Source organism: Lampetra planeri, chromosome 19 (assembly GCF_965212315.1).
Source record: "Lampetra planeri chromosome 19, kcLamPlan1.2.h2, whole genome shotgun sequence".
Taxonomy (NCBI): domain Eukaryota; kingdom Metazoa; phylum Chordata; class Hyperoartia; order Petromyzontiformes; family Petromyzontidae; genus Lampetra; species Lampetra planeri.
This window is the reverse complement of record NC_136125.1, coordinates 11,697,605-11,724,768: the sequence shown is the minus strand read 5'-3', so window position 1 is coordinate 11,724,768 and position 27,164 is coordinate 11,697,605. Positions and strand designations below refer to the sequence as shown.

At 45.3% G+C, this 27,164-nt stretch overlaps 1 protein-coding gene across 2 annotated transcripts in view; it reads left to right on the top strand.

The window, feature by feature from the left end:
- Nucleotides 1-27,164, top strand: part of LOC144724130 (mineralocorticoid receptor-like) — a 123,502-nt gene that overhangs the window by 50,423 nt on the left and 45,915 nt on the right. For both annotated transcript variants that reach the window (XM_078603028.1, XM_078603029.1), the window contains exon 3: nucleotides 3,533-3,649. In XM_078603028.1, the coding sequence (XP_078459154.1) occupies nucleotides 3,533-3,649 (117 nt within the window). The remainder of the gene's footprint in view (nucleotides 1-3,532; nucleotides 3,650-27,164) is intronic.

Genomic DNA, 27,164 nt, shown 5'->3' with positions numbered 1-27,164 from the left:
TGCCACTCAAGAGAGGGCCGGTTGCCCACCAGAAGCTTAGCGGTGCTGTGAGAACCATAGGCAGGGTCATCTGATTAACAAGTAGGAGGCTTTCGCGGCCTATGCTATCCGTAATAAAGGTTTTTTTTTGGGTTAGATTGCGTGAATATAAATGTGTCGTTAAACCCGCCACCACCCGACACAGCCAATTAGTAAGGTTTGTCACGTAAACAGAACGTGCCAATTAGTTGAAGTAGTAACTGATGAAGTAGTAACTGCTGAAGTATTAACTAATTGGCACGTTTTCTTTACGTGACAAACCAAACTAATTGGCTGTGTCAGGGTGGTGGCGGGTTTAACGACGCATGTATATTCACGCCATCTAACCAAAACAAAAACCTTTGTTCGGGTCATCTGACTGGTGAAGTGGAGAAAGCCGCATTGGGCCCATATTTTAAAGATTAGCCTCTTGGCCCAAATCCTCACTTTCACACCCAGTGTCCCGAGCTCATTTTCTCATAGAATGTGCCACGCAGGGCCATCCCTATGATTACACTGTGTAACAAAAAAAAATTGTTCCTGGGTAGTAAGTGTTATTTCCTAATTGCTTATGCATCAATAGTACAGAAAATGGCTATTATTCCCCACAAACTTTGCTTTTGTAACCAGGATAGTGACATTTTGAAATGTAACTGTTTTCAATGAGAAAACGTGGTGTGCATTTGTGTCATTCCTTCACGTAAAGTCCTGGTCACAATAGCAAAGGTTATGGGGAATAATAGCCATTTTCTCCACTTTTTAGGCATAAGCAATTAAAGAATAACACAAAAAGTGTGTTACATCGTGTTACCAATCGCATAGAAGTGATGCAATACGCAGCCAGAGACTCTTCGAGATACAGTTTATTTAAAATTGTTTACGACAGAGTGGGGATGCTCTGCGAATGCTCCCTGGTTATGTCCACAGCTGTTAATAATCACACCAACGGATCCCAAACAAATGGGCCCATATCTGTGTACGTTCCAAAGTCGTGGGGACCTTTCTGTTTATTGTGAACGCTTGAACTGGGGAACAAGTCATGTTAGAATCGGTCCTGCAATGCGAGACCAAGGAATGCATTGCTGCAATCGTTACTCATCAACTTCAAACCTATTGCAATATTTCGAAATTTGAGCATAGAAGTTTAACTCCCAACATACATCTTGCCTAGAACGTGAGCTGTGCAGCCTCCTCCAGTGAGGCTATCTTCAAGTGCCTCCGACATTCACGCAAGAAATCTCGCCTCATGACGGTGGCGGACAGCACTTCAGATCCCTTGTAGGTCGAAGGTGCATCCTATGTAAACTAAATTATTTTTTATTTTACCAGGTGTAAAGTCACCTGAGCTACAAAGCTATTTTTCAGAAAGCGACCTGGTCACATATGATAACTCAAATAAGTGGCTTTTCGCGTGGAAAATGTGTAGCAGCCAAATACTCTGAACGCATTTTGATGCTTAATGTGGAGGGCAATACCCGAGAACCCGGAGAAAATTTCACGCGACCACGGCGAAAACAAGTCCAAATGTACAGCAGTCGTCAGGGCAGGAATCGAACCCACCACCTCCTGTATACCAGGCGAGGTAGTTAACATCTCGCCACCGTGACGTCTATGTGGACGTCTGTGTTTCTCAGGGCCGGAGTGAGACCAGTTTGAGGGCTGATGAAAAACACCACAAAACGCCAGATTTTCATCTTGGACAAAAAATGGAATAACGACCCCACTTTGAGCCTTGACTTAAAGCTTTCGTGACTGCAGGAATTCATATTCTTTGGGTCTTTCGGTAAAGTCACGTAGATAGCTTCATGTTCATAATTAATCCGTGACTTTACCAAAAGAACCAAAGAATATGGACCCCACCTTGGCAGCGTGCCCCATTACCTGTAACGGAGACATTTGTCATTTTTGTCAAAAAATCGGATGAAAGGGCAAACTTTACAACAGTGTAGATGGAGCCAAACAATTTCACATTGACCTACTTTTTATACAGAAACACACCTTATATTTCACAAATGTTATTGAAAAAATTCGCCCCATACTGGTGACTCAAGGCTCGCCTTTCACCCATGTGGCTGTTGTGCCTGAACCTACTCGAAGTTATGAATTACTGAGAGGCACACAAGAGAAATGTGCAGTTTACATTAACATAACAATTAGGACTTTCCAGAAAAATTGTTGCGGAGCCTCTGCGAGGCTTCCATGGTTAAATATAAAAATGTATTTGTATTCAGAATTATACAGGAAGTGGTCAAAACTGTTCAAAGGCATGCACGGATGTAGCTCATTAAAGTGTTTACCATGCGTTGTTTCAGCCTGTGCTTATTCACTGTTGAATTAATTGTGCTGTAGTGTCCGGTGCGGTAAGCGCAGTGGTTTGGAGTGGCGCTGCTTCGCGATCGGGGAAGGATTTTAGTTACAATCCTGGCAGAGTGTCGAATCAGCTCTGCATTGACATTTTGTTTGTGAGAATTCAGCAAGGGGTTCCCTGTGAATGTATTGGCCACTGCCCTGGGAATGTGGAATTTCCACCACTGGGTGAGGGCTTTATACAGGTGATGAGTATCACCATTTATAAGAATAGTTTTTACCCTTTCTGGCAATGAAACAGTTGTGTTAAGATGTTAAATCACCAAACAGAAACCTTTTGCAAGGAATCATGTCCGCATCAACCACATGTACTTGTGATGCAAACAAAAAAACGTGCACTGGTAGTAAGTATGTCCTGATGGTGGCATTGTCTTTGTGCGGTTCGCCTTTTGGCGTCCTCTGGTCTAACGCCGTTTGAGACTAGGCTCAAAAGAAAGCTGTCTCTGCTGTGGACCAATCAGTTTCAAAGACGATGCATATACTATCAGAGCATGCTTTTTTGTTTGCATCTTCATCACAAGTATATGCATGTAATGTGGACGTGATTCCTTGCAAACGGTTTCAGTTTGTTGTTGTAACATCTTAACACAACTGTTTTGTTGCTAGAAAGGGTAAAACCGATTCTTATATTGTGGTACTAGCAAGCGAGGTCCCATGATGTAGCTCCATTTTCTTGTTTGTGTGAGAAACCACTTTGACTTTAATTAAATATAAGCAGAGCTCTGTTTTGTGTCTCCATAATAAAAAAAGAGATCATTGTTTAGTCCAGTCAGTCTATTGACTTTCCAGACCAATATTATCAAGCAGAATTTGTTTAAGCACGTAAACTCTGAATTGGTTTCGACTTTCTGGATTTCATCACCATAGTTCTGGCTTGTGAAACACATTCTGCTAGATTTCCAGATATTATTGGCGAGAGCGCTCTGAATAAAAAAATATGGCATTGCATTCGATGCAGAAATGTGTTTGTTGCTGTTAAAACATATACAAGGCTAATATTAGCTTATTGTGAGTTTCTAAAAAGTAGGTGAACCTAAGAATGTTTTTAAATGCTCCATCATGCAAAGTCAAATTGCTATGCAGATGACAGATTCTTCACGAGTTCACAATGTGCACATATGTGTGGGCGTTCGTGTCTGTGGCATAGGTCAGAACAACTATCTGTGCGCGGGGCGAAATGACTGCATCATCGACAAGATCAGAAGAAAGAACTGCCCAGCCTGTCGCCTCCGCAAGTGTTGCCAGGCGGGAATGGTGCTGGGAGGTATGACATCATTATCGTTACTATCAACATCAACAGCCATGATCAATCCACTGCTGGCTGAAGGCTTCCCCACATCATCCCCATCCCTCACTGTCTTGCGATTCCACAAATCCATTGCCGCTTCAGCGCATGAGCCCAATGTAATCACTCTTAACTCCACTGTGGTCGTCCTTATCTTATATTAATTTATTCAGCGCCTCGACCAAGGCGCTGAACAAAGAATTAACTATTTGTACTGCAGACTTGTGTGATGAGATGAGTTGATAAGAAGGATGGTAGTACACGTGTGTACGTTGAACTTCTTTCTCATCGTACGTAGCCAACTGCGCTAATCGGAGGTGCGGGGGAAGCACAACAAACTAAAGACAAAAAGCAGTTCTAAAGAAATTAGTTTTCAATCTAGATTTAACAATCCATAGATCCAGTAGCTTCCTAATATCAGAAGGAAGAACGTTCCAGACGGACACAGAAGCGCATCTGAAAGCGCACGATGCGGTAACCGTCTTTGTTCGATGGTTAGCCAAAATCCGCTGCTGCGAGGATGACCACCGGAGTTTGCGCGGTGGTCTATGCTCGTTTGACGAATATGATTACGCGTGAAATAAACGACGATGAAAGTGACAATGAGCGGTTAACGATGAGTGAGTGTGATGAATGGGTAGGGAAGTTGGGAAGTGGGATGGAGTTCGTGATGGGAAAGGCGAAGTCTAAAGGGGCGTTCCTGCCTCCAGCTGCCGTTCCATTAAAAGTCTCATCCATCGGCAATGATCTTTTATGGTAATGTGTCCTGCCCAATGTTTCTAATTGGTCGGTATTGTGCCTCTGTTCTCTGTGCTAGTTTTTTCTGCCCTCGGAGTATTTCCCAGGATGCCTCTCACCAAGCTATTTCAGTATTCGCCGTCATAATTTTCCAAAAAATATGATGACCATCATGATCATCATCACCACTGTGATTACAATCGTCGGCATCATCGTCTTTCACCTTCACCGCCGTTCGTGAAATCCCCCTTGAAATTCCCACTTTGGCTCACGCGACAGCACCTTAACCTCTTGATCTGGCATTTTTGTAGTGCAGCGCGTTTACTATTTGCCGATTCTACACGTGTGGCGTCATCGCACTATCCCATTGCAGCACGGACTCGTGAACGTAGGCAGATAATGATCAGCTCGGGTCACCTAGATTCTGCCCGCGTTATGAAGTGCATGTGCGCGTATGGCTCTATTGCCAGGCCAGTGCCGGAAGAGGAGCCCCCACCCAACGCCTCGTGGATTTTGTGGGTTTCTTCACATGGCTGCTAATGGACCATCCATTTAGTAGGTACGCTAAAATATGTCAAAACGTGACCCCTCTCTGTACGCACGCGTACTTTTTACACCCCCCCCCCCACCTGCGTACGTACGCTTGACGCACCCCCCCTCCGAATCCTATAGAACGGCCGATATTTTATCCACGCAGAAACGATCAGGGATTAATAATATTAACGTGTTTAAGCAAACAGATAGTCCACCGCCGGACTATCTAACTCATGTGAAGGCCAATGTAGACAAATTATTCTCGAGGCTTCACCCCCCCCTCCCCGTTTCCTATGCGTACATTATCAGTAGACCCCCCATACGCAAGCGTACACATTTGGGTTAACCCCACTCCCCCCTCCATGCGTACGTACTAAATGGATGGGCCCAAAGTGCGGGTTGGTAAAGGCAGTTCAGCGTGGGATGATTTTTAGGCAACATTTTCTGCCCACAACGGAGGCCCCAAGCATTGGTGTCTACCAAGCGCTATCCACACCCATCCCTGCTGAGCTTCCGACATCTCAACGAGATCCGGTGCATTCTGGGTGATTTGGTCAGAGACAATACCTACACATACCCCCCCTCTCTCTCTCCCCCCTTGCTCCTCCCCCCTTTCTTACCTATATAACCTCTTGCCACGGCAGCTCTCTCGCCCACTTCAGCATGTTTTCTTGCTGTGGTTGTTCCACCTGATGAGGATTGCTTGTGTTGCGATCGAAACGTCGTGATTTGTTTTATTTCATTTCTACCTACGTGACTTTACCGAAAGAACCAAAGAGTAATACCTACGTCGTATGTCGAACCTCTTTCGCACCGTACGTAGCCAACCGTGCTGAACGGAGTTGCGGGGGCAAGGACAACAGACTAAACACAAAAAAACAGTTCTCAAGAAATTAGTTTTCAATCTAGATTTACAAAGTGGATAGCTCCAGTCGCTTCCTAATAAATACAGAATGCTTACCACAAATAGTTTGCTCGACTCAATGCTTGTTCAGGGATATTGCTGAAATATACACGGTGTTTTGTGAGTGTGCCAAAAGGAGCGTCACGACACAAGGGTGAGAGTGCGCTGTGTGACTGCCACGTGTAAAAGCATTCGCTAAATAAATGAACGAGGGTGAGAACTGCGCGAAGGATTTTGAAATTACAGGACCGCACTTCAAACGTCCTCGTGAGAGACACCATTTCGCGATGAACAAGAACTCTCAAATGAGTTGTTTTATGAACTGTCGCTCGCCCACGGCAGAACGAGTCTTGTGTGGGCGTCAGGTGCGTGTCAATCGGCAGGTTCAGTCCTTCGTCGGAGGGTCAACGTGCCTCTCCACGCAACAGCTTCGCGAGAGATTAAAACTCTCGGAGCTATTAATAAAGAGCAAGGTAACTGAACACTTTGTGAACTCGAGGCGTAACCACAAGTGTGACCATGTGTCCTTACTCTTTGGGAGATAAAAGTGGGGGGAGGGGGGGGTCAGGCATGGTACCAACCGCACCCCCTCCCTTGGGCAGCCTTGGCCTTGATAGTCGCTCACTCGTACAACTTTCCAAAACAGTTCATTTTGTTAAATGGGATATCTTTAGCTGGCTAAATGTATAGGTGTTCGTGTTGGGAGAGCGGTAGTGTAGCGGTTAGCGCGCTGCGATACAAACCTGGCGAGCCGAGTTCGATCCCCGATTATCTGAACCGGTCCTGGGCCTCTCCTAGATCGACTCAGCTTAACATGAGTACCTGGTGCGGTGTGTAAATATCGCTACTGGGGAGACAAAGGCGGTCGGGTGTGGGGCTAGCCACCCACCCCCTCATGTGTCGTGCCGGCCTTCATAGGTGCTCGCACACAGCACTTGCCCCAACAGTCTGTTCAGGCTATAAGGGGGATCTTTGTTCTTTGTTGTGTGCGAGTTTATGTGTGAGTCTTTGTGAGTGAGAGAGAGAGACTGTGTGTGTATGAGCGAGTGTGTGAGACTTTGCGTTGAGTTCGTGTGCGAGTGCGTGAGCTTGTGTGAGAGAGAGAGAGACTTTGTGAGTGTGTGCGTATGGGGAGTGGTACCGGAGCAATCTACGATTATCTGAACCGGTCCTGGGCATCCCCTAGGTTGACTCAGCCTCAAATTAGTACTTGGTGCGGTGTGTTAAAACATCGCCACTGGGGAGACAAAGGCGGTCGGTCGGGCGTGGTTCTGGCCACGCACACCCTCGTGTGCCGTGCCGGCCTTGGTAGGTGCTCCTCGCTATTAAACGTATGCCCTCGGGGTGCCCCTTGATAGGAAGGGGGAGCACGCTGATTAGAACGACTCCCGGAGCATCTCCTTCCTCAGTGTGCTGGCAAGGTCGTGGCAATGATCATCTCGCGAGGCATGTTGAGGAGTGTGCCCGTGAGGGCGTGTGCGTCTGTGTGTGTGTGCGTCTATGTGTGTGTGCATGAGTCTGTGTGTGTGTGCGTGCGTCTGTGGGGAGCGGTAGTGTAGCGGTCAGCACGGGGCTACTAACCTGGCGAGCCGAGTTCAACTCCGGCTCACAGTCACCACCACCAGTGACGATTGTCTGAACTGGTCCTGGGCTTACCCGAGGTCAACTCATCCTCAAATGAGTACCTGGTGCGGTGTATAAACTCCCAACTCGGGAGACAAAGGCGGCCGGGTGTGGTGCTGGCCACCCACCCCTTCAAGAACCTTGCTTCATAGGTGCTCGTTAACAGCATTTACCCCAACAGTCTGTTAAGGGTATACAGGGGGTCTTTGCGAGAGTCTTTGTGAGTGCATGCGTGCATGACCATACGTCTGTGTGAGTGAGTGTGCGTCTGTGTGAGTGCGTGCGTGAGTGTGCGTCTGTGTGAGTGAGTGCGTGCGTGAGTGTGCGTCTGTGTGAGTGCGTGCGTGAGTGTGCGTTTGTGTGAGTGCGTGCGTGAGTGTGCATCTGTGTGAGTGCGTGCGTGAGTGTGCGTTTGTGTGAGTGCGTGCGTGAGTGTGCGTCTGTGTGAGTGCGTGCGTGAGTGTGCGTCTGTGTGAGTGCGTGCGTGACCATACGTCTCTGTGAGTGTGTTTGTGAGTGTGCGTCTGTGTGAGTGCGTGCGTGAGTGTGCGTCTGTGTGAGTGTGTGCGTGCGCCTATCTTATTTCGCACGGTGCGATGCTTAGCTCTGCACCAACGTGCTGACACTCTTGAATCATATTGCGCGCCCACATTTGCTTTGTGAATGCCATCAACAGAATTCAATTGGCATTTACGTAAATTGAAATGAAATCACGGGGCTTCGGCAGAAGACGGAAATCCCACTCGTACAAATAAACAAAAAAAACGCATCCGATGCTCAGCGACTGGATCATTAAGATGAAGGTGACCGTGAAACTATGAGCCCCACTGCTCTGCATTGTCATTGGAGCCTACAGAGGTTGAGACTGCTTTGAATGTATTTGTGTTGGTTATTGGGGGTAGTGGGCTCATGCTGAGTCATGTAGCCCACATGTCCAGCAACCACATGCCTTAACAGCTTTTATATAAAATAAATGAAAACAACTAAATTAAATCACGACGTTTCAGGCGCAACACAAGCGTCCTTCTTCAGGTGGGGACCTACGTGACTTTACCGAAAAAAACGAAAGAGTATGAATCCTTGCAGTCACGAAAGCTTCAAATCTAGAATTAACAGCTTTTGTTCGGCCGAATAGAGGGGACTAAATTGGCGCAGCACGGGCTAGAGAGGAGATGCAGTGATGTGGTACAAGAGGACGTGGAGCTGAGTGGACTTGCGATGATTGGTACCAGTGGTGTTAAGGTCGGACTCTGTGGAGGAGGCAAGTGATGGACGCTACTGGGCAGTTGGAGGCAGTCGCCCTCCAGCAATAACGGAGGGCAGAGGAGCGACGCTCACAACAACGAGTGGAGCCCCAGGTGGCTAAAACACAGAAAGTTGGCGCAGTAGGGGGCACAGGTGGTGCATTGGCCAGTAATCTCAGTTGACCCATGACACCTGGGTTTGTCCCCTGACCTCCTGCCAGTGGGCGTTCGACACTTCACGTGGCCTTAAAGTGCACCTAGCCTGGCACAAGTGCCGTGGTGACGTCACCGCCACAAAGTGGCGAATGGTGGTTGTTGTTGTTTTGGGCTCATGCGCTGCACTACAAACCTGCCAACAACCTGGGTTCACATCCTATCGTTGGTAATATCAGTTGCAAAAAGCATCTCATCCCACCGTGGGCTTCCCCTCGGTCGACTCAGCCATAAATGAGTAGCGGCTGACGTGCGTGAACTTCAGCACTGGGGTGACAAAGGCAGCTGGGTGTGGCCCTGGCCACATTGTCCCTTGTGTGCCATGCATGCCTTAAGAGGTTGTTTTCTAAAAGCACTTGCCCTAAAAGTCTCCAAGGCCGTATGGGGATTTTTGTCTTTGTATTTAATTATTTTTCACAATTTCCATCTGTAGCATCCGAATCTGTCTTGTGACCTCCTTATCAGCAAATCCCAACTGCTCTGTCTCCTTGGGGTACACCCAGCCTGGCGCAGATGCTGTTGCAGATATCACAAACACTTAGTGATAAATGGCCGGTTGTATGTGTGTGGCTGAGGAGTAGTGCTGTAGGTCAAAATCAGCCTTAAATAAGTGCCTGCTACGACCTTCATGGGTGCTCGCGAACAGCACCTGTGTAGACCAAACGGGTGATCTTTCGTCATTATAGCGGTTAGGCCATTTTGCATTGATCCTGGTGACGGCCGATTGGCAAGTCGTGTTTGGTGGGGTCGAGTGTGAGGACTCTCTGGAGGTGCTCGTTAGAGCTCCCTCGAGTGTAGGCCGTTCCATCAGCAGTGACGTGAGGCAGAGATTTGAGGGCTTATGAAAATGTCAAGATTGGGATCTGAGGCTGCTCTGGACACAAACTGGTATTCCCGTACGTTGACTCGGCATAATCTGGCTACCTGGTGCGTCGTGTCCACTATTATATTGGGGAGAATGCTTTTTTCTTCACGTGATAATTTAACCTTGGAATTTATACATATTATTAATGCATACTCTTTGCTTCTTTCGGTAAAGTCACTTTACCGAAGAACCAACGAGTATGGATTCCTGCAGTCACGAAAGCTTCAAATCAAGATTATTCATGCAGCTTAATTCTTGAATGTTTATTTGGGGGGAGAGACCACATCATTAATAATTCGACCTGTTGAAACGACGCACATCGCAATCGCATCGCGTTCGCATCATTAATATCCTGCCTTTTATATTGAGCCATTCATTGGCTTCTTTATCTCCTCGACTTGTGGCCAATGAAGACAGGCCTCCATCGTGCCACATCAGATCGGTCGGATCTGTGTATTCCTTGTTTTTTGGTTACGGATACAGGCAGGTGGTCTTGAAGTTGCCATTTTAAATAACAATGTGATGATAAAAAAAAATACTCGTTAGCACAGCAATGGATTATTAGTACGGAACAACCTGTTACAGAGACATGCAACTAAACGCCTGTTAAAGAAATGTGAGGAATGGTGGCGCAGTGGTTAGCACACGACATTCTGGACGAACCTGGCGATCTGAATTCGAGTCCCGGCCACGGCTACCATCAGTGTCGAGTGAGATCTCGGTACCCCCCCCCCCACCACCTCCCAACGTTTCACCAACTCACAATGACCGTCGTGGTGAAGTATGGTCACACGATGATGACACCACCCTGCACATTCAAGCAATGAAGTTGACACCCACATATTTGCATTAAGCTAAGAACAACTTAGCTATGCTCTCAGAATGTTGATATATACAACATAAAACAATTTAGCACCTCAGTAGTATAAAGTATACAACACTGGGAAATATAAATGTCTTTAAATGTAGCAGGCCATCTTTATGAACCAATATTTCAGATTGAACACGATGGGTGCATTAAATCCCTGTAGTTTGTTTAGTTGACATCATCGTTAGCCGTGGTCTATCCACTGCTCAGTGACTTTCTCACCACGCCGTTGCCATCCGTCAGTCCTGCAACACCGCAATCCATCTCACTCCTGCTCATGAACTTACTTCTTTGCTCCACCTCTGCTGGTGATTGTGCTCGTGGGTGCAATCACGATCGTGTCAGCAGGTCTCATCAATCAGACATCCCTCTCTGTTAGCCATAATGCGTCCTGCCCAATCTCCACGTAGTGCCCTTAGCAAAACTCTCAATACATTCGTCAATGACACTGCCATAAAAGGAGACGTTATGGGCAAATGGTCCTTCTTTAAAGCATCTTCATTGCCCAGCATGTAACCGATTGTATATTTTTCATTTTGTGTTGAGGGATTTGTTACTTGATATTGTGCACCCACTGCCAATGCAGCATCGCCAAATTATTTGTTGACTCTTTTCTTTAGAGATCGTCACGATGTGTAGCTGTTTTATGCTACCATTGTCAAGACTATGAAAGAACGTTTATTTTATTGTGTAAAAAAAAAAATTGACAGGTTGAGGCCAAACCACCACAAATAGATTTCCAATGGAAACTTGATTGCAATGTGGCCATGGTGAAAGAAGAAAGAAAAGCCAAATCCAATAAAACGTTGAGAAAGGTAAATTGGCGCACACTCTCATGCAAAGCGATATGGGCATTTACAAGTGAACGCAATTATATTGGCGTGTGTGTCGCTTACCGGCAGCACTTTCGGAAAAAAGCACCAAGAATTTTGAAGCCTAAACTCAATTTGTCACTTGTCACTGTCAGCAAACTGAGCTCCTAAAATGCAAAATACAGACGGATCTTATGCCGTGTATTTTGCCTATCGTTTGTTCTAAAATAATCGCAAAATAACACCTCCTTCACATGTCCATCCCTCCATCCACCACACGGCCTTCTGGGAGGGCATCGTTTCAGCAGCTTCGGTTCAATGCAAGCAAACGCTGGGCTGGTTTCGACCTTCGGCAACTCCTCAGCAGTCGAGCTTGCTTGTGCTCATACTGGTGAGACTGCCAGATGTTTTCGGCAAGGATCGGCTCTTTAATCTATGGGTCATTGCAAGTGATTTGTAGTTTTTGCCTCCCAAAAACATTACCATAATTACTTGTGTCATTTATCATTAAAGCTCATGTCGGTTGGGAAGCAACAGGATCAACTTTTGAGCTTGTGCTAAGCCACCCCTGTCCACACTGTTTATGCGAATTTATGCACAGAGTGTTAAAGTAAAGTTGTATATCATCCGTAATTGCTCACTCACAGTGCGATTGTTTGGCATCTGGTTTGCCTGGCGGGTGAGTTTGTGGCAGATATGTGAGATTTATTGAGCGTGAGTGGGTGGCAGGACATATTTGCAGAACTCTTTTAAGTCTTTGGTGAAGTAAAAATCCAAACAAAGACGTCACAATTATTTATGCTAATGTCCCGATCAACTGAAACTATTTGCGTCTTGGCTATTAACTTCAAGCATTCTGTTATTTTGCTACGCAGAAGCCTGCCTTGGGTTTGGAATCCGCCAGCTGAACCAGTGCTGAACTAAGCACTTTGTGAAGCATGGCTTTTGACAAAGAGGGGGCCCAGGGGAGTCTTTAAGCACAATGAAACACTGTAGTCCATACCAGGAGTGGACTGTATTCAAATCTCATGGCCGATATGGACAAATGCATTCAATTTCAAGTTCAGGTAAAAAAAAATTGATCATCGCCTTCTTGAATAATTTGGGGATCTGCACGGCGCGCAGCTTTGGCTGCTTGTCTGCTGGTCGGCCACTGGCGGACGCTGCAGAAGGGTGACTGAGCCTCGCGGCGAGCCCGAGGCGTTTGGAGCGGTGTGGGGGCTAATCGCTGCCACTGCGCGCACTCTGCCAGCGGTCAGGATTGGGCTTCGGGTTCGCAACATGTGGGTTAGGGTTAAAATTAGAATTTGTATCACGGTTAAGGTAAATGCCGATGTTCGAGAGTTGTGGTTAAATTTAGAGATTCAACGAGCTACGTTTGAGGTCATTGAAATGGTACTGTAAAAGGTTGTAGCTTGATTGAGTTAGTGTTATTGTTTTGGTTACAATTAGGGTCAGGTTGCATATGGAACTTCACGTGGACTTTAGCGTTTGCCATTATTGTTCAGAGCCATTGTCTATTGATTGCTGGAAGAAGGCCTCGTGTATGTTGAACACGTATGTTGAACATCTTTTGCACCGTACGTAGCCAACCGTGCTAATTGGAGGGGCTCTCCATCTCCTTCGTGGCGCCGTGACCTCGTCTCATTGACTCCGTCTCCGCGGTGGTCGCAGGAGGAGCGCGCGTCGATCAGAGGACGCATGCAACTCGAGCGATATCACATTGACAATGAAGCAAAGGCAATGGGGGTGGGCAGCACGCATCAAAACACGCTCTGACCCACCCCTGCTGCACATGCATGACCAAGAGCTTCGCAGCTCAGCGGATTCCTCCTGACGTCTAAATAAATATTCTGATTCCGACAAGACTGGTGGCAGTGGCGGCCAAGGGAGAGAACGCGAACGAGGGCACGGCCACCGTGGAGATGGAGTTGTGAGGCCCGGTGTACTTGCACGCATCGGACGGATATGGAAACGGCATTTGAAGATGGCATGGGGAGGACTTAATCCAGCAGTGGATAGAGAATGGATGATGATGCCAAGCAGCGGCGGATCTAAGGGATGGCGGTGAGGGCGGTGAGGGCAATCGCCCCCTGCCTGCCCCTTCCCCCTTAAGATTCTGAGCATTGATATTTAATTGATATTTGCCATAGATAGTTCATTGAATGTTTTGTTGCCGTATGAATATAGGGCATTGCTTGAAAATTTGGGATTGCCGCCCCGTGGGGAGTTCCTAGATCCGCCTCTGGTGCTCGACGCACATGCTGTTGCAAATTTTTCTGTTTTATATACTCGCACCCCGAGTCCAACTTTGCCAACTTTGTAACATTCCTCGTGCAGCTATTCAATATTTTCCAGCAGTTGCCATTGGTAGTTTGTTAGCAGGACTGTGTTCACGAAGTCTCGGGATTTCAGTTAGGGCCCACTTGACTTTATTAGATGACTAAGTTTAGAGCTTGTGTGTTCAGACAAGATTTGAGTTTTGGCTAATTGTTAGATTTGATATGAGCATTTCATTTTGGGAGGTAAGGTTGGGATTTGGGTAGGAGGTAATTTTTTTGAGTTCTGATGCCTAGAGCTAAATCTATAAATACATTTTTGTTTGACTTTTATAACTGCAAATTGTGTTTACGTTTGGAACGGTCACGTGGCCCAGCGGAAGCACATTTACCACTCGCTACGGAGCCGCATGGTTCAAATGCTGCGGCTGCCGTGATTAATACTACGGGTGTGTTTACCATGAAAGAAAACGTCGTCTGATTCTCACAGTGGACGGTAAAGGTCCTACGATGTCAGTGCGCAAGATTAGGCTGCTGTGTGCCAGTGTCATACTCCAAAATTTGGAAGATTTTTTTTTTATTACCGGCAATTTACTCAATTTGAATTTTTGTCGCAATGATCCCCCCCCCACCCGCTACAAAATCATAGCAGGATCCTCTTCAAAATGAGCGCTGAGACTCGGTGAGGCTTTCTTGAGCAAATAATCAATAAGAACGTTCAATGTACAACTCTGGTAAGGGTCACAATTTGGATTACTGTTGGGGTTAATGGTTATGGTAATTATGGGGGGGCGGTAACCTTGGGGTTAGCATGCTCAGTGACACGACGTGACATTGGGCAAGCTCTTAGAATTGCTCATCGTTACAGTAATAGATGTTATTAGTGGCAACGGCTACGTATGGTGGTTCTGACAATGCCAGCAATAATTACAATTCTACTGACTGCTGTGTGTGTGTGTGTCTTTAAAAAGAAAAATAAGCGTGTGTCCAGCTAGGCCTAATCCAACAAGCGAGCACACGAAAAGTTGTTCTCCGTTTTCTCTCGCGAACTCTTCCCAACCGTCAGCATTCCACACACGTTTGGACCGTGCTCGTGAGCCTCATCGCCATCCTGTCTTCCAACGCTGAAAATTTGACAATATAATGCAATTATAATGTCGTCTGTGATGCAAAAAAAAATAACAACAACAACAACAAAAGCCTTCGAAACAAAACCAAAAAAGTAAAGCGGTAAATGAAGCGGTGAATACAAAAACATATTCACACAAGTAAATAACTAAATAAATAATCGTAACGTTAGTGCGTCGTTGCCAGCACGTGCCACAGTTACCGCATACTTTGTGCGGAGCGGCTGGGGCAGTTTGACCTGCATGAGAGTCATGCAATGGAAAGTACACTGTGTACCAAAGGCAGTGTGATACAAGCCCCACTCACTTAACGGGTGGATAATGATCGGATAACACACACACACGCACACGCACGCGGGGACACACGGGTGGATGCATGGGTACGTTGTTGTGTGCAGTCGAGTATCCTTAAGATGTCATGGGCAATGGAGGGTGAAAGCTCCTGTGATGTCTATTAATACCGCAATCCGGAACAAAAGGCATGTTTATTTAATACAGTCAGCAGGAAAGGATTTCACATGTATGTGAAAAAGGTGTGTGTTTTTTGACATGTATGTGAAAAAGGTGTTGTGTTTTTTTTCACATGTATGTGAAAAGGTGTTGTGTGTTTTTTCACATGTATGTGAAAAAGGTGTTGTGTGTTTTTCACATGTATGTGAAAAAGGTGTTGTGTGTTTTTCACATGTATGTGAAAAAGTGTTGTGGTTTTTTTCATGTGTATGTGAAAAAGTGTTTGTTTTTCACGCCACGTGCTTTCTTATTGGCGGTGTGGATTGTTTTTGATACTGCTGAATTTACGTTGCGTTAGTTTTAATTAAAAAGTAAACAAGGGAGATTTGGAGCAATTGTTATAATTGGGGTGCTTGTCCCCATAGTGGGCATCCTGACAAATAAAAAACGTACATAGAGTAGAACAGAAAATAGGTGATACATCACAAGAAAGGGGATTTACTGAATAATGAAAAAATATAATTTCCTGCTTTTAGTTCCTCAAAATATGTAAAAACGCACACAGACGTTGCATTTCATAACACAAATCGTTTTTCGACGAAAAATAATAACGGAGACAGCCTAATGTGTTTCAGATGTATTGTTATTGTGAGCGCTTTATGTGCTCCATTCTTTTTTGTACATTTTTTCAAATCTTCGCAAAATGTAGAACGGAATTCGCAAAGTAAACACGCAAACACAACGCGCGATGCTCCCTGGATCAGCCCCACGTTGTCGTGTCTCTAATGAACTCGCTTACGTCCACAACGAGCTACAGGAAAGCCTTTGGCTTTCAATCGCTTGCTCTTTGCACGAACAAACATATTCTGTTCTTCAAAATATCTAGTTAAATTTTATTGCCCGGATGATTTGTTGATTTTTTTGCTCGTGCGAGCAAGGGGTGGGGGGGGGCTGTCAGTTTGTGGTTTGCGGCCACTGCCACGACCTCGGAACACCCGGGTTCGATTCCTGACCGAGTGCAGCTTCCGTTGCGATCGACATCTCGGCGGCAACTCCTGCGTTGGCTGAGTCTTAACACGAGCTGCTGATGCAACGGTCGTGTCGCCGTGAGCACCGCCACCACCACGGCGTCGTGCGCAAGGCCATGCTTCAAGGATGCTCAGCAACGCCACCTGCCCCTATTGTTCCGTCTCTTTGTGGAACGCATACCAGAATTCGATTATACAAATTGATTAAGATTATAAAAATGCGAAATCTTAACGGGTACATTGAAATGTGGGGGTAATAAGAGATGGCTACATGCGGATTTACGTCACGAGCGAGTTATTTATTTATTGTCAGCCCTGCAGCCACAGTGTGTGTACATGTGTGTGTGTGTCTCCATTCCTGGTGATTTAATTCAATTATTAATTTGACCATCTTGTCATGTAAGAGCATGACTTCCGAATCCAAGGTCCCAACGCATGAAGGTGACAGTGGCGATGTTGATGGTCGTGATGGTTAGTTTGGTGATGTTCATAAATGTATGCTCACCCATATTGCCAGATCTGTATTGAAAAATAATGTCATGCTCTGACACAAACCTACGAGCTTAGGTACCTAAGTTCAGTTCCTGGATACGACTAATTATATCAGTGGCCATTGATATCCCAGTTGGTCTTGGGTGACGCCCATCACCAAAACACTCACTGACAAGCGCGATGACGTATGGGCAAACAACTCCCATGGCCAACACTGTGTTGAGGCCTCCAGTCAGCAGTTGATATGTAAAAGGGCTGTAATTTAGCATTCGTAAAAAGTTAACTGTATCCAATTTTCAGGATGAAGTTATTTATTAATTTGACGTGAAAAAATGCTTCCTTCAAAAAATGCACCAAAATAGCGGTAGATTTCACGGGTCGTTTGGATACAGCTCCTAATGGTCCCGAGGTGCGGGAAACGAGCTGAGTGCAACACTCTCTGCTTTGCCGTGCAGAGATGCGTTTCCTGAGATCGTTATACTGCTATGTGATGAAAAACTAGATTCTTGGCAAAGGCGTCTATTCATAAATGGATACAAATTTCTACAGTTTAATTAACGACCGCCTTTAAAATTGTGGTTAAAAGCTCGTAAATAGAGGCATATGGGGTCTGATTGACATGTTGGCAAATCGATAATAGACACAAACCTACAAAAATCCTTTTTGTTTCTTTTTTGGCGCTAGCCTTGTGCGATGTCTCTCGCCAAAGTGTAGGGTAATATCACCAAGACATTGTGTTTTGGTTGGCCAGTTGACCAAAACGTAAATGCTAGCTCTTTTTATAATGACTGCTACGTTTTAACTCTTGTGAAATTGGCCAGGTATGATCTGAGTAACAGCACACCCAATCTGTGTAATCAAGAGTGTCCCTTTCAATTTGGAGGCATTCCTTGAAACTGGAATAAAATGTTCGACTTTGACGTCCACAGGCGCGTCCTCATCCCAGGCGATGTTGGGGGTCTCTCATGTGTCAGTCACCCTTGGAAGAAATTGAATACACTAGAGTATTTTTAGCAGCAGGCCAACATTATTATATAATGAACACACACGCGTGGGTTAGCTTTCAGAAAGCGTGTATCTTCTTCCCATTGTCGTCATTATGGGTTTCGTGTGTTTGTCGCTAATCTCACCTGCGTCACGTGGCGCGATAACACAAAACAGATTAAAGCACAGAGGCAAGTAGAGAGAGAGAGAAAAAAGCACAATGTCAACTTTTTTTCTACGTCGGTGCCACCATCTTATTCTTCCGTTGAGTGGAAAAAAACACTCGATGGCAGTTTTTGCAGCCTTAGTCATCTTTACCAATGATGACATCACAATTTTGTATAGGATACCAAAAGAGGATAAGACTTCAAAATAAAGCGGGGAAATGTTTTATTTTGTTGTTGTTGTGGTAAAGTTAGCGGTACTGGCGTGGTGTAACGCTTCGTATGCTGGGCTTGCAATCCAGAGGTCACCGGTTCAATTCAATGCCCCGGCGTGGCAGTTATGACAATGGAGCAAACTAAAACTAAACTAAACTTTTTATTTTACCAGGTAAGGCCCACCGAGATATGTAACTCTTTTTCAGAAGTGACTTGGCCACAAATAATAGCTCAGCGATGTGGCTTATCTAGTGGACATGCACCTCCAATTAGCAGGGTTGTCTACGTACGGTGTGACAGAAGTTCTACAAACATACATAAGAGCCACTCTCAGGGTGCAGCTACCTCCTCCAGCATTTTACGATCTGCGGCCCAAGAAGGGTCAACCTCCCCTTGCCCCGTTACGCTGTTGGGGTTGAGGGGTTTCCCCTTCCTCAAAGAAATGCTCAGCAAATCGGCAGATCGTTTGGAGTCGGAGAACAGATTTCTATTCTTCTCCTTCAGGTTGTTAATTGCAGCGATTACTGCAAGTTTCTCAAAACGCATGTTGATTCTTAATGTGAGGGACACCCCGAGAAAAATACACACGACCACCAGGAGAACAGGCATCAGGGTCGGGATTGAACCCACGGCCTCCTGCATACCAGGCGAGGTTGTTAACATCTCGCCACCGCGGTGCCCCAAACAAGTTTATTCAATCCACCACCTCCGCCTCTGCCCACCCGGCAGTCGGGTACTCCACGGTTAGTCAATCGGCAGGTCGCGTGTCGCGTTATTGTGCGTGCGTATGTTGAACTTCTTTCATACCGTACGTAGCCAACCGTGCTAATCGGAGGTGCGGGAAAGAGTAAGATAAAGTATGGGTGCCCCCACCTCTTCAAAGATGTATGGCAAGCGTGAAAGAGTAGGCCAATGTACCTTCAAGATGGGATGCTCTAGAACGTCCTCTGTTGGAGGCCCTTCCATGCCACCGGCAGTGTCAAGCAACTGCTGGGCTCCACGTTCACCATTGCCGTCTTAAAAAGTTACAAGTTCACTATAATTGGCCTAAAGTTCTTTAAAGAGAGAGCAGCCTTTGTTTTAGTTAGCGCTTTGATCTCTAATAAATAAATATCTTCCTGTTGCGATTGTTTTAATTCCATCTCACCACCAGTGCGTAAATTGTTGTGTTAATTGCACTGCAGAGTAGCATTTGTATTTCTGAAATGCATTTTATATGCGTGCGTACATTTCCCATTACTGTAATACGTTCAAATTGTTTTCCTTTGTATTAAAATTACAGCGAAATGAAGGTAACACTCCTGCTGCCTGCGTGAGATATGTTATTAAAACTTGAGTTGGTTTACAGAATTCCAATGCAAACCAGGTATTGAAATAATACATCTTTGCCCTCGAATCGCCACTGATTTGCAGCACCACATCAGCTCCCAAGAAGTGAGTGTCGCCCTCGCATTGAAGGAACACGCACTCGAGTCGAACACATGCAGCGGAGAGGATACTTTAATCATTGCAAGAGATGCTCTTTTAAAAAGGAAATCCAGATAAAACGCTCGCTTTTTAGGATTTTATATTTACAGCCATCGTGAAGCAGTCTCAAGTCTCGTCAATTACGGCGCCCTTTTCATCGCTAATTCCATGGGCATTGTACTCTGAATTTGTTAAAAAATACAAAAATGGTATCTTCATGCCATTAAAGCTAAATTTACAATACCTCTTTTTCTGCTTGCAGCACGCTTAATGGCAGAAAAGTAACCATTCTATACCACTCCCCAGGACCTAAGCAGTCTTGTTTACAGATGTTGGAGCAGATTAATCATCCATCGTAACTATATTCATCTTAAAAATGAAGGCATGATGCATTTCCTCATCAGTTGTGTTTTCAGCAGTAAATGCTTTTCATTACATTTTAAAAGCACTTGAGGGTTGCTTTGCCTTTCCACAGCTGATGTAAAAAATATATATAACTGCAGTACTACCAGTCTTGATGCAGTGCTCGTAAATGTTTTAATGCACTCAACATTAATAACAATCAGTCAAGTCTTCATCATCATCGGCAGCCGTGGGCTATTCACCGACGGGCAGAGGTCTCCCCCCCCCCGACTTGTCCAAATCCCTCGGTATCTTGGGATGTAGCAATCCACTGAGCACCGAAGGATGAGATGATTTCGCTGCTCCGTCTCCGCAAAGCGATCGTTACCTTGGTTTTTTTTTTCTCTCTCTCGCGTTTTACCTTGAGCACATCTCTGCATTTTTATCAAGTTATTTAATCACGTCGTATAGTTGGTTTAATTAAAAACGTTAATTGCCGATTGAGAAAATAAGTGTTTTGCATTTGTAAAATGGTAGTAAAATGTGCCAGCCAAGCACGTATCAACAAACGTTGCATTTCATTTTTCAAGGAAGACAGCTGATGTCAACAATGCAATAATTAAAACAACTTTCATAGCAATAAAACCTACTATAATCGCCCAGGAATGTCTGTCCTTAACGCTCGTGACGTCACTCCACGTCGACCAGCCCCCCTCATTAATATTCATGAACAGGTTACGTCCTCTACATGGAGCACCTTCCCCCCTCTTTAATAATCATGAGCAGGTGACGTCACTCCACATCGAACAGCCCCCCTCATTAATAATCATTATAAGGTGACGTCCTCCAAATGGACACACCCTCAATTCATAATAATTAGCGGGTGACGTCACTCCACATGGGGGGGGGGGGCGAGGCGCCTCCTCCCCCCTCCTCGGCGTCAACTGACAACCCGTGATCTCCATAAAGCTTGTTGAGACATCGAAGTAAAAAGGACGTCACGATGAACAAGGGATTATAACCTTTGCATGAAATAGGTCTGTGTCACCGCGCCCTTACAAATTGCACACGCATTGATGCGATGAATATCACGTCGCGGGCTGCTTTTCGCTTGCAAGTTTCAGATTTACTGCAATACACCCGTCCTTGGACGGGCAAAAGGCGAGTATATAATAATCATTTACAGCCCTACAACAATTTACTGCTGGATGAAGATCTCTGAATGCCTTGTCGGTCGTGGGGGATCTTGGACCGTACTTCCACCGTGCCTGTCAGTTCGTCTTGGTGAAAGAGAAAGTGAGGGCGGGGGTGGCGGTTGAGATATCACTCACCACTCGATGTTAGCCGCGGCTGAGAATCGAAGGAAAGTCTCTCGGGCAGTAATTAATCATCGAGGTCGTGATAGCAGCAACTCTGGTGGTGAAGCAAGCCTGGGTTGCCTGTGGGGGGGGGGGGGGGGAGAGCTCTCTCACGCTGCTCTAGAAGAGACCTGTCCAGAGAAAAGTTGTCCTGGAAGCGACTTTATTGTGATTGGGCTTGGCTGGGCCGGTTTGAGTGTGCGGGTCGGTAGTCCAACGGAAGCTGTGGGTGGTCTGCAGTGACCCGATGTGCCCAAGGGCTTTTCTTTCCACGCGAGCTTGTTTGCCCGTCCTAGGACGGAAGCTTTAATGTTTACGAAAACATTTTGTAGAGTATCATTGTATCTTGCGTTAATTTAATGGCAGTGAATCTTGCACGAAAGTATGTCATCACACACTTCACTGCATTTCACTGTAGCACTGTATTAATGGCAGTGAATCTGGCACAAAACGAAGTCATAAAACACCTCACTTCATGTCACTCTAGCACTGTATATAACTGACCTTCAATTTGTTCAAATTCACTGCTCTGATACTTTATTCTCTTCTGGTTTCGGTCGCTGGGGTTGAAATAAATTTGAAATCGATACAATATCTGGAAAATCACCGACAAATGGCTATTTCACCATAATGTAGAAGCATAAATTAGAATTAACTTTTGTCTCAAGTGCTGAAGAAATAAATAAAGACACCAAATCCACTTTGTTGCTGTGTAGAATTATTTATTAGATTCACATGCCATAAAGAAACGTGAAACTTAAAGCGAATTTGCGAAAAATGTTTTATTTCTGCTCGCCCTTCTTCTGCGTGAGTGTAAAAATCCACCCGCTCATGAATATTCATGACGGGGTGGGGGGGGGGCATGTGGAGTGACGTCACGCACGTTACACACAAACAGACATTCTGGGCTCATTATAGTCGTAATTCGTTGTGTTGTTGGTCTCTCCTTGGGTCGAGGGCACTGCCGTTCAACTTGAATGACTCGAGTTGATCTCTTTGACAAACACCCGCTGCGTGAGGGCCTTCATCTTCTTCTTCTTTCGTGTGGCTGCTGATGTAGACGCAACAACTTCAATTTGACGTTCAGGTGCTTCGATGACCACGTCCTGAGTCAAGGAGTGTATCATCGCTGCGATGTCTCCTTCGTATTTGTGGATCGGCCGTTGCGTCGTTGTGTGTTGTACAGTCGGTTTTGGGTGGCCACAGTTCCAAATTTTCCATTTGCGCATTAGGTATGGTCATAATGGTGAGCGCAGGTTGGCTTAAAGAAGGTGCGTAGAGACGTGGGAGCATAGTACAGTACAACAGTGCCTTTTGATGCACTGGCCTCTTCTGCTGTCCACAACGTAGCGCCGCAGTAGCCTACAGCGCCTGTTATGCATGATGGCTCAAGGTTCCACCAAATAGACCCGCTCAGCAAATCGGTGGGTTCGGTGTTTCGTGCCTTTTTTGTCGAACACTTAAAGTTTGCACCTCATTTCAAATAAAAGTTGTTGACGGTTTGCCCCTTTTTTGGTGTGAAAATTAAAATTGTTTTCCTGATGGTAGAGCCCCATTGCTTTACAGCACTAAAGGTGGTAGGTTTCAGAGAATTACACGTTTTATTGCAGAGCCTGAAGTGCTTTACAAAGCCCAAGTTCTTTAATAGACTCTCCAGGCGTTGTAATGTGTTGGCAGAACAGGATATGAATTTAGCTTTTGAAACTAATTATTCTCACAATGTCAAAATGCATCTAGGTTTTAACTTGTAATTTATTTTTTGATTATGAATAATCTGCCTTTCTGTGTACAGTAGGTTTTTTAATATATATCTAATATCCCAGCGAGCAAGTGAGCATGCAGTGAAAGCTAACATTTTTTTTTACAAGGATAGTAATTGTGCATCTTTGTTCGAAACGAATTTGGGCCACGAGATGCAATGGCACACTATACCCCACCCATGTGTTGTGCTTTCCTGCCAAGGTTGAAAGTGTTTGCTCTGCCCGTCTGTACCTGGTGCGGCCGGGAGTGTGGGGAGGCACGATAACTCTCTTAAGTATGACCCGATACGAATACAACTTTACTCAAAGGGTGTGTGGCTATCGGGGACTTACCTGATAGGAATTCGGGCAAATTGGAGAGGCAGCCCAGCCAGACAGGAACCATCTCAGCATCCCGTGCAGCCTCGCCGGCAAAGCCGCCGCCATCCCAGCTCCTTGGTCTCATCGCGGCCAGTGCTGCCCCTCCTATCGCTAGTCGTATACTCCCAAGGGCAAAGGTTTGAAAAGAGTTGCGGATGCCATGCATATGCATGATTTATCTCCCTTGTTTCTAATAGTGAAGGTCTTTAGGAGTCAGTGGGAGAGTGAATTAGCGAAGTGGGAGCATAGCGGTTAAACCAAGCGGTCCGAGTTCAATTTCAGCTCATGGCCAAAACCTGGTATGACGTGTGAGCAATGCCGCTATGGAGACGAGGGTGACCAGGTGTGGTGCTGAACAGCACTTGCCCCAACGGTCTGCTCAGGCTATGCGGTGGGTCTTTGTCTTTGAATAATGTGTGCATCTCGCCGAGGCAGTGCAGATCTCGCATTGTAATGCAGCGATGTATGAACAACAGCGACACATAATATGAAGTGAAGGTGGGATCAAAGAATTAAGCGTCTTAGTACAAAGTCCAACGTTTTGTCATCGACTCCAGCAGGCTTTATAATGTGTTGGCAACAGACGGAGGAAATGAAATTTTCCCTTTGAAAACAATCCCTATTCTCAATGTTTAAACAAATGCAAATTTTGAATTATTATTTACCGAGTCATTCACTAATAATCTGTTTGCCAAGCTGGTGCCTTTAACTTGCCTGGCTATGTGCAGAGTGGTTTTTGTAAACAAATGAATAATTATCTTTACAATTATGTATGTGAACGAAGCTAAATTGTTTGTTCCTTCGTAGGATGGGTGTTAGTTGTGGATCGGTGTCAAACGTGGGCCGTGGCACTGCAGACTCTGCAGCAATTCGTCCCGTGTGCTCAAATAGACGACGCTCTTTTGGAGAGCTCACAGAGTCCCCACGTATGTCGGCGATGCAGCACGCGATGGTCGTGTCGAAGTGCAGTAGCGCGCCAACACCACTGCTGTCCAAGAAGAGCGAAGCAGTAGCGATTCAGCCAGAGACAACAAAATGTATGGATTTGTATTCTAGATTGGAAGTTTTCGTGACTGCAAGGGTCCATGCTCTTTGTTTTGGTAAAGTCACGTAGGTAAAAAAGAAAATAGATTAAATCACGACGATTCGGAGGCAACACAAGCTTCCGTCTTCAGGTGGAACCGTCACAGCAATTTTGCTGTGACGGTGACTTTACCGAATAAAAAACAAAGAGTATGGATTTATATTTATTCACTTTTTTAAAAAAAAATCTATCCCGGCGGTGATGGTGCACGCCTGGTAATCAGCGGCAGCAGCGAGAGTTGGAGGATCACCGCACAGATGTGAAACTCACTACCCCTGGGCATCGAGGAGGTGCCTTACTCTGGCTCACCCGGAGAAGTGGACTAATCGCCATCAGTTTCCATCTGTACGGGGATGGATCACTGTCGCCGCACAAGACGTGGGTATTGTCCAGGTGCTCCAGTTTCTTCCCACGTGTATGTATAAATAATCATTAATTGGCTGAAAACATTTTTTAAAAAATAAAAGACCAATGCAGGACCCTCCTGAAAAACGAATCATACAACTCAGCATGGCTTTCCTAGGTATATAAGTAAAATAAAGAACAATATAGAATTGTATTAAAAATGCAAGATGCAGTTTGGTACGCAAGAGCACGTACCGGTGTGTAATGTTTGAAGCAGACTTTCGTTTTTTAACGAGCTTGAAACTTCGCTTCGGTTTGGTCAAGCTGCCATGAGGCTTGGTCTGAATGTAGTTCCGAATGAAGTGTTTAATCACAATATGCTTGCACATCTCGTGTTTTCTCACATTGAGGCCATATGAGAAACTCGTGTGTTTGTTGGGCAATTGTGGAATTTTGAAACAAAAACAAGGAATAAATCTTAGACGCCGAGTTTGTTTTGATCGACGATTGTGGAGTATGCAGCCTAATAGTCACCGCAGGTGCTGCCCATAACATTTTATTGGGAGAAAATAAGCACCGAAGCACGCGCGCATTTACGAATTTGTCATTTGAAAATAGAACCTTCTCGTTAGCTGAGACGTCTCCTTCAGTGTTCATACTCTTTAAGGTTTTTTCGGTAAAGTCACGTAGGTAAAAAAAATAATAATAACTGTATCAGTAAATTTAGCTGTGACGGTCCCACCTGAAGACGGAGACTTGTGTTGCCTCCGATACGTCGTGATTTAATTGATTTATTTTCATTTATTATTATTTTTATTTTTTTCCTACGTAACTTTACCGAAAAAACCTAAGAGTATGAATCCCTGCAGTCACGAAAGCTTCAAATCTAGAATCCTTCAGTGTTATCAACTTGCTTCTCCGCCACCATGCACTGTTGCGCCACATCATCCTTGCTTATAGATCATTACAAAAAATGCACCCATACGCTTCGACGGTGTGCCCAGTCCCGAAACTCGGGCCCTGCCATTTCACGTGAATGTACGCATCGGTTAACGAGGACATGCTAAGGGTGCTGCGTATGAATGGGTGCGAAGGATGACGACGTGGCTTTTGAAAATGAATTTCCTTCACCAGCTGAGTCCATTGCTCAAGACGCAGTATGGACCTTTGGGACATAAGTTCAAGTTCATTTGTTTAATCAAGTGCGAACTCAGGAATACAACAACATCTCATCTACCAGAGTGGCTTGGCTGGGTCACCAAAATGACGAAAAGCTAAAATTAGTTAAATAAATTCCGGCAAATACATCATATAGCAATCGGAGCAAACGGGACAGTTTCAAAAGAGAAACTAAAAACATTGCACAAACATCAACCAATGTGAAACAATGCCTTCCCCGTAGCATCGCTCAGCTACGGCAGATTATTTTTGGACTGCTGATAGTACAGTTTAGTTATAGAAACATGAAACAGTTGTAAGGTGACGATTGTACTAATATGTAAACAAGGATATGTAATGATGTCAAATGCAATTGCAAGGGAAGTTATCACACAATGAGGCTTTAATATCGTTTGACGGAGCTGCAAAATGTGTTGGGTCTGTATGTGAAGGTTGCGCAACGTATGTGCGGCTACGTATTCTCAATTATTACACGTTGCATGTGACAATCTTAGGGTGGTCAAAAGCAGAATGTGTATAGGTTGTCTGTGTTTAATTCTTGACAAAGGCCATCATTGAGGGGATCCAATTGCCGCCTGATGAAGCTGGTTGTAATTACTGGCGAAACGTCGTACTCGGATTGTAAATGTTGTGGATTTACTCTCCAACGCACCGGTTAGTGCTGTACTAGTAACGAATTGGCATGTTCTGTTTGTACTCTTTGGTTTTTTCGGTAAAGTCACGTAGGTAAAAAATAAAATAAATGAAAACAACTGAATTAAATCACGACGTTTCGGAGGCAACACAAGCTTCCGTCTTCAGGTGGAACCGTTACAGCCAAAGTCACCGTAGTCAGTGAAGAGAGCTCATAGAGAAACGCGACTCTATAGGGTAAGAGGGGGGGGGGGCAAGGTAGGGGGGGGGCATGGGGGGGGGATGCTAGGCTGAGTTAAGCCGATTGATAACATCCTCTTCATTATGCAAGAGGGGGGGGGGGTATTGGGGTACCGTGAACAAAGGGGCGGAAGTTGAATTGATTAATAGGGACGCTAAATTAAGCTGATAGATAACATCTATTC